The 8707-nt window shown below is 40.9% G+C and overlaps 1 protein-coding gene across 1 annotated transcript in view; it reads right to left on the bottom strand.

The window, feature by feature from the left end:
• Positions 1-1001: 1001 nt before the first annotated feature.
• The window catches only part of fam110d (family with sequence similarity 110 member D), a 32580-nt gene continuing 24874 nt past the window's right edge, over positions 1002-8707 (bottom strand). Inside the window, exon 2 of the mRNA XM_056476059.1 lies at positions 1002-6650. Coding sequence (XP_056332034.1) covers positions 4801-6048 — 1248 coding nt within the window. The 5' untranslated portion in view covers positions 6049-6650 and the 3' untranslated portion in view covers positions 1002-4800. The remainder of the gene's footprint in view (positions 6651-8707) is intronic.

The following is an 8707-nucleotide window of genomic DNA, read 5'->3' as shown; positions in this document are numbered from 1 at the left end:
TTAGGTATTTGGCCTAGAAACAAGACAAAAAGCATTTTTTTGTATAGTTTAACCTACAGTAACCTCTAATATAGTCACTAAATATCCATCAAAACACTGAAAACGTATACATTTTAAACTTTGCAAGTACATGTTGCCTTACAGTAACTCTAGCCCCAACCCTAACCCCAACCTAACAGTCTACTCATAATCTAAGGAGAATTAGTTGGCATGTAGATGCAGTGTAACTTACATTCAACAAAATGCGTCAGAAAGACCATCAAAATAAAGTGATTACCAATATTTTATTAATGATTAACAGCTTCCTGCTGGTAAGTTGGTAAAACATATTGGTTTGAAGGAGCATGTCAAGGTGAAAATGACAATTAAGGAGTAATTTGGTGCCAAAACGATGAGTCTTTTAATCTCATCAAACGATTCTTGTTGTAAATATAGCAGGTTTTCAGAACATTGCCTTGCACAAATAAGTACATCTCTCTCTCTTAAATTAAGCATTTCTACAGGATGCTATAGACCATTTCAATGTGGTCTTGTCATTGGCCCATGAACATTTCCTGCTTGTTATTAAACTATTTTATAACTGTAACAAGCGGCAATTCAATCATATCTTCATGTTAAAGCAGCTCTCATAACATTATTTATCAATATGTGGACCTTTTTGGATTCTCTGAAGCTATAGAGATTAAAACAGGAAATGCGTTGGGACCATTGTTTCTGTTTACATCCCTCAAAATGGTCTATATAGTAAGGTTTTTGTGAACATGCATTAGAGAAGTCGGTACCAAAGCTATAACTGGAAATTATTTAACTATATATCAAATAAAATGTCATTAAAGAGTAAAAATCAAGAGAACAATATTACATTTAGAAGAGTTTATTATTATTATTATTTATTATAGAGTGTATTATAGATTATTATTATTTTTTGCAGCGCTTCTTTCAAATTTAAATGTATTGTCTTTATATTCCTAAAGATATTCAGTGGCCATCCCTCATATTTTATATATAAAATAGAACTGTTTTGTTGAAATGCACCACAATATATTGTTTATATTCATTGAGAAATGGATAAATTGTTTTGTACTCATTTATGCTGAACACTGTATATAAGGTATTATTACACTAATCACATCTTATGGCTGGTTTAAACTTCTGCGTCGAGTGATTTGGCATAACCCACAGTCCCTGCCTTGTGCATAGTTGTGCATTTATACTTCTGTGTGCTGTTTGTGTTGCTCTGCAATAACACTTCCGAAACACTAGCTGGCAGTAGGTTGTTGTTTTCCTCTGTGTCAAGTTTCTTCATGGGTGTTTTGTTTTTTCTGATCGCTACCTTAAAGTACAAGTAGTTAAACTGCTCATTGAGAAGTAAGAACCGGCAGATGGGCAACAACTTTAATCATAAGATAAACACAAACAAAAGTCTCCATATGGATCTCCATCACAGACTTGACACTTGTAAACACTCGCTCGATCTGGCTCGTGGCTTTTAGCACCGCCCACATTACAGCTACCAGCCTGACCAATCACAGAGCTTGCACTGCATGTCATTGCGTCAGCGTCTGCATTAAGGCAGATTTATATTTCTGCTTCAAGTGATTGGCATGACCCAGGCTGCCTGCCTTGTGCATAGTCGTGCATTTATACTTCTGCGTGCTGTTTGTGTTGCTATACAGTAACACTTCCGAAACACTAGCTGGCAGTAGTTTATGTTATGTTAGGTTCCTCTATATTGAGTTTCTTTGCGGATGTTTTTTCCGAACGCTACCTTGATGTACAAGTAGCTAAAACTCGCTCATTCAGAGGCGGGAACTGGCAGACATGCTACAACTTTAATCATAAGGAGAACGCAAAAACAAAAGTCTCCATATGGAGCTCCATCACGGGACTCGACACTTGTAAACACTTGCTCCATCAGGCTTGCGGCTCTCAGCACTGTACACACTCATCACAGCTACCAAGCTGACCAATCACAGAGCTTGCACTATGCGTCGTTGTTACATGTAGTTACATTTTCTTGAGAGGTGCGTGTCGGTGTTAGCCACGGCGAGGGCTATGCGACCACTCGAAGGCTGCACCGGACCATACGCACTTGTAAACACTCACTCCATCCAGCTTGCGGCTCTCAGCACTGCCCACACTCATCACAGCTACCAAGCTGACCAATCACAGAGCTTGCACTATGCGTCGTTGTGACGTGTAGTTACATTTTCTTGAGAGGTGCGCATCGGTGTTAGCCACGGCGAGGGCTATGCGACCACTCGAAGGCTGCACCGGACCATACGCATGCACTTGATGCAGAAGTAAAAACCAGCCTTTAGTTGTTGTCTTTTTGTAAATCCCTGATGATAGTCATTATTTTAGGAGGAAAAATACCTGTGAATAAAGTTCTGTACTAAAATATTTATTATAAAAAATATGCTTTTTCGCTTTATTTACTAAGTCATAAACTCTCCGAGCTTCATTCTTTTAAAGAGTCTCGATAGGGTTTGGAACAGAATGTACACCAACACATTTCTTTGGCACAATGAAACTTCAAATCAGCTTGTTTTCAAGGCCCTGCATATTTATTTGCACACACACTCGGTGTTAAAAATACGTTTCATAGCAGTATATAAAGCTCTCTCGCCCTCTCTCTTTCTCCAACTCAGTGCATTAATATCCCCACAGGGGCGCTCTGTGTGTTTGTTCCAACGCCTGCGTTTAAGGAAAAAACAGCAACACACAAACTAAACTGGGACAGTTGGGAAATGAGGTACACATGGTTCATTTAACACTCATGCATTGGTTTCCCAGCCCCAGAGTAAAGCTTAGTGGTTTTCAATGTTAAATTATTCATCGGATGACGCGTTCTTTAAGTTACACTCAACAAATAACACTTGTCTCCGGACGGAAGTAACAAGAACTTGTGTCTTTCTATGTACAGTTAATAACCTCAGTAAAGCCTTATCCCTGTCACCCCATTTACCTTTTATATAGTGTACTAAAAAGCCACTCATTCAATCCCATAATGCATTGCAACATTAAAAACCAATAGCGCGGTTTTGAATGATTTCTGATGGTGTGTTTCAAATGGTATACTGTCAGTGTGTTACAAATGGGATATAATTGCACTCTGAAGGGCATTTCGGAGTGAAAAAAATTATTGGCCACCATGTTGAAGTAGCATTCCAAACCAAAGTGGCCAGTTTTGAATTTGGGCCCTTTGAAACGAATGATTTTGAATCTTAGAACTGACTGACAAATCAGGCCATGATCCTTGGTGTCACACACTGCAGTCAATTCAGAAGGGCTCTTTCCTATGCTCTAATCCCATAAGAGGGATTAGGGCATAGGGATGAACCTTTTCCGAATGGAACCCAGTGCAAATATTGCTGTTTGAAGGGCACTTTGGAGCGGGGGACAAAAATCAGGGATTAAAGTATCATTCCAAACAAAAGTGCTCAAAACTGGCCACTTCGAAGGGCCCTTTGGAATTAAGGATTTTCAAAAATACAACTGATTGGACAATTCAGGCTGTGATCCTTTGAGCAGGGAAGATGTTTGGTGTCACACACTGCACTCAATTCGGATACTCCAAAGGGATTAGGGCAGAAGTCAAAATTGGTCCTGGAGGGCCGGTGTCCGGCAGAGTATAGAACAACCCCAATTAGACACACCTGAATCAGCTAATCAAAGTCTTTCTTGGTATACTTCAAACTTCCAGGCAGCAGTGTTGAAGAAAGTTGGAGCTAAACTATGCAGGACACCGGACCTCCAGTACTGAGTTTGTGCACCCCTGGGTTTGGGCATAGGGATGAACCATTCTGAATAGAACCCAGTATAAATATTGCCCTTCATAGGGCTCTTTGGAGTAAAAGCAATCATGGCCCATATATTGTCATGTTGTTTCAAACCGAAGTACTCAAAACTGGCCACTTCAAAGGGCCCTTCAGAATGAAGTATTTTGACGAGTACAACTGATGGACACTTCAGGCCCCCATGATCCTTTGCGCAGGGAAAGATTTTGGTGTCTGCCATGCGTTCCATTCAGAAGGGCTCATCCCAGTTCCCTAATCCTGCTGTAACTCTGGAGGGTATATCCTTAGAAGGGAGTAGGGCATAGGGATGAGCCCTTTCTGAATGGAGCACAATGCGAGTATGAGAAGTTGGCGGCCAAATTGTGGGTCCACATTGGCTTATTTGTTTAAATCAACACACCATTGAGTGGACTTTATTAGTAAACTAAATGAATAAGGGTTTAAGGGGTGATTTCAGACAAAGCCACAGTCAAGGTAATTAAAACATCAGCAGAGCGATCATTTTCTATTCATTCATATGGAAGTTGAGCTTAATGCACTGCATGCATCAATCCTTGGTATGAATGTATTGAAAATGCTCTTTCCTCTGCAATTGCAACTTGCCAGTGAAAACACACTGTTACACAAAACAACAATGTTCTCGTACAAGATAAGAAAAGCTAAACAAATCTCTGAAATACAGGGGCAATGAAGCAGGAATAGCTGGCTAGCCAGTCAAGTTTCAGGTTAGTTTGCACCAATTCTGGGTCTTGGGTACCATGAAGGTAGTTCAGCTGCTCCATAATTCCATGGCAACAAAAAGTGATTAAAGTTGACTTGCCTTCATTATGCCTAAAACCCAATATTGGTGCAATATAAACTGAAACTTTACTGGCTAGCCAGCTAATCCAACCTCATGGTACAGGCCCCAGATGTCTTGCATAAAGTAAATACAGCTCACATAGTGTTTTCCATATTGGAACGTGGTTCTTGGAAGTCTTCTTTTTAGCTACAGTAATAGTCAAACAGTAGACTCTTTAGGACCTTCCTGGGCTGCGCTCCTGCAACCGTAGAGCCACTTAATGACGCGCGCATTTCTCTCAATAATAGACACGCCTGTCGGAATCTGCTCTGCAAGTTCCTCTTGGAAAATTCCTTCTCCAGAGTGTCTGGAAAACTCACTAGGCTCCGATCCGCCACCTCCGACGCTCCTCAGTAGCAGCGAGAGTGTGTCGACTGAACTGGCACCAGCTAGAAAGTTCTCCGGTCCGAGCCTCTCTACCATATCCAAGTCTAATCCACAGTAATCAAAGAAGCGCTCCTGCTCAGATATAGCTAGCGAGCACCGAAGTCGCAGTTCTGACTTTGAGCGTTTCATATTGGAGCGCATCCAAGGGACGACAGGCTTCCAAGGGTCCATGTCGTTATTGTTAGAGTTCCTTGTGCTATTTCGTAAACAAACCTTTGGTTGCTTTTCCTCGTTGTTGTTGTGCATCTCCGCCGATGAGTGTTCTCGCTCAGATTTGCTTGAACGTCTGGTCTCGACTCCACCATCAACAGTGTCTTTATCATTGGACCAGGACATTCGAGAGTCCCCGTCTCGAGAGGACGAAGCCTTCTCCTCGTTTATCACCATTTTTTGAGCCACATCATTGACGCTACTCTTATCTCGCATGGATCCCTGGAACAGGCGTCGTACGAAGCTGTATCCCTTGACCTCTATGTTACTGTTGAGGTTTTCACCGGGACTCTTGCATTCTTTCTTCTGTCTGTAAATGACTAGGGAGTCTGGACGCAGCATGCGCTTGCCATTGCTCCTGCGCATTATTGGTGCACTATGTGGAGCCACTAATGGAGTTCTTGGGGAAGCAACTAGAGGCTTGTTTGCATTGTTATTTGTTTCCACATCAGATTTCTTCAGACAGTTCTCTTTCCTGGAGTCATCCTCATTTTCATCCCTCGACAATGATGGTGCAGAGAAAGGCACGATTTGATTTCGGGGCAGGAGAATGGGTGTGGATGGAGTGGAGGTTGTGAGGTTGCGACGGGGGACTGGTGGAGGGGTTGCACAGGGAACTAACACAGGTTCCTGCTTCGTGTTTATTACCTGTTGTGTCTTGACGTACTTTGCCTTGTCAGCTTCAAGTCGTTCTACGGCACTGATTGAACGGCCTCTGCTTCCGGCATCCATCTGCCTACGCAGGTAATCAGGCCCCTTGTTTAGGAGGCGCAGTGGTGAAGGCGAACCAATGGGAGTTAAGGGCTTCATTTTTGAGTTCTGGAAAAATGCATCCAAACTGGAAGGACAAAGCTGTTGCTTTGCCCTCTAAAAAGAAGGAATGAAATGTCTGTTTCACTGCTTTTGCGAAATTACTTTAGGGATCCATTTATAGGATGCCTATAAATGTAGATGTTTAGGCATTTGGAGAATCTGCAATAACTTTTTGCAGTTAACCTCTTCACTGTGTGCTTTTGGAATCAAATCGATACCTAAATGCAGTGTTTAAACAGGGGATACATAAGGGCAGGGCATGGGGAAATCCTTTTTGTCAAAATCCAAGGTCTCAAATCTCAAATGAGACGTTCTCTTCACCACAGAGTATCAGAAATAGCTGACAGTGTTCATTTATCTTTTTCTTCCCCCCCTTATTTCGGCCCTTTTAACTTCCTTTCTTCTGTTGATCTTTTCAGAGAAGGTCGACTTAGGGGAAAGACCTAATGAGCTTGATTATTTGCTTTTTGATAGATCTTTGGGTTGGGCTCCTATTGTCCTGCGGCGTAACGGTTGGGCTACCCTATAGAGCTGGCATCGGGGCAACTTCAGAGATTGATAGACTGAGGTCCTGTCCTTCTCCCTCTACACCTGGATCCCTGTGGAGACAAAAAACATAGAGGCACTGTTTAGTTTTTTTAGGCATTTCTCAAGGGAGATCGGATCGGATTGGATCGTGCAAATCATAAGCCATATGGCAGCACAGATAGAACTCCCTGTAGCTTTTTTTGTGAGCCGATGGAGTTGGCAGAAATTGATGTCTGGGGCCAAAGGCAGTGCCATTAGCTTATGCATGGACTGAGTTGACTTCACAGTGCTCACCCATCGAATTAGTCCTAAATAACTGTTCACTCGTATAAATGTGCCGCCTGCACAAATCTGGTGGAGATTTACCTCTGTGCTAATATGCATAATTCATGACATGCACTGTGAAGCTTGGATTGGTGTTATAATGTAAAATTTCACCCAGATGCATTTAGAAACTCTATTAAAGAAAACTGTGAGCATACTGACTGCAGAGGTAATAGCCTTCACCATCAGCATTAGTTTAACCCACATGGTACATTTGCATTCCTTGAGGGCTTTGCTAAATAATGCATCACTATGCCCATATTTGAGACCCCCGAAATCCGCCTGTAAAAAAACGTAACTGCATTTCATCTGCATAGTTTTACTGCATCACAGCAATAAAAACCCAGGGAATGTGATTGCAAGGTAAGAGTTTGAGCTTAAAACAGTTTTGACTGCATGGTTGGTTCTCAAAGGGAAGACATTCAAAGCATGACGCATCAAATACTATTTTTGTACTCCCTCGCAGGAAAAAAAGACACAATACAGAGCATTTGAAGTGTATATACCCCTGTGACCTAGTAAACGGGAACAACTGCAGAACATTCATTGTGTTTGCCAGTTTCACTATGAGGAGAAGTCATTTAGACCAACTAAAAGAAGGTTTCTTTTTGCTTCCACTTAAAAAAAACAGCACTACAAAGACACATGTGAAGCTCTAACATGAAAGAGATCTCATACACTTATCTAAGATGGATTTTTACCGCAGAGCAGCGCCGCTCATGTATCTAGACCCCCCTTTGAAAGCTTTCGCTATAAATCCAGTCAAAAGGGGAACTGCAACATTTTCCAGATGTCAGACGGTCCGGGAAAAGCAGCTATTGTTTGGGAAAGTTCCGGGAAAGAATTCTGAACAGGTGTTGAGCATGAGATGGATCTGGATTTAGGGACTTTCAGAAGGACTGGAGCAACAGGGGGTCTAAACTCTGAAAAACACCACTTGTTTAAGCAGTTGGGGATCAGCAATGCAACCTCAGATGTTTTTTCATTATTTTTTAGCTTTGCTTCATTATATTCCAAACATACATTTGGAAATGCACAACATAGTCTTCTGGATGCGTTTCAGTTCAAATGGATCAGTTAATCAAAAGTTTGAAAGAACCAGTTATAAACGCACAGTAAATAATATCCGAAAATTAGCAGTTTCCTGTGACTCATGTTTTTATTTATGCAGTTGACTTGCATTATGGGACATAATGGGATGATCGTTCTTCCAACAAATATTAACCTTGTAAAGTTTGAAAAAGTGACTTTAATCATAATTTTGAATAGTTTGCTGTCATATATTATCTGGGTTGGTGTTGTATATTATGCTACGAAAGCCTTTGTTAATTTACAGACTACTTTATCTCTATATGTGATTTAATGATGCATTACATTATTCCAAACTACTAAAATGTGAATGAAAGTGACTTTGTTAAACTGTAGAGTTGAATTTTCAACATCAAAAGTCGACAGAGCAGAGATCAACATCCCATAACGCAATTCACAACCGGAAATAAATGGAAAACCGTAAATCACAAAATACGAAACGCTGTTATTTTATTACAGTATATGTCATCTTTGAACAAAGTGTCATCGTATGTATCACAAGAGGGAGTTTCATATCGTCAATTTAAAAGTTGATTTTCCCAGTATTTATTTATTAATGGTTTTTCTTAATTATTAGATTATAATTAATTATTATTAGGGTAGCACTTTATTTTGATGGTTCATTTGAGTATTAGTAGACTGTCTGCTTAATATCTGCTGATACTGCTCCTTCAACAGACATTTTCTTTTCCTCTGGGTTTTTCACCTTTATTTG

This window comes from Danio aesculapii, chromosome 16 (assembly GCF_903798145.1).
Source record: "Danio aesculapii chromosome 16, fDanAes4.1, whole genome shotgun sequence".
Classification (NCBI taxonomy): Eukaryota; Metazoa; Chordata; class Actinopteri; order Cypriniformes; family Danionidae; genus Danio; species Danio aesculapii.
This window is presented reverse-complemented; position numbering and strand designations above follow the sequence as displayed.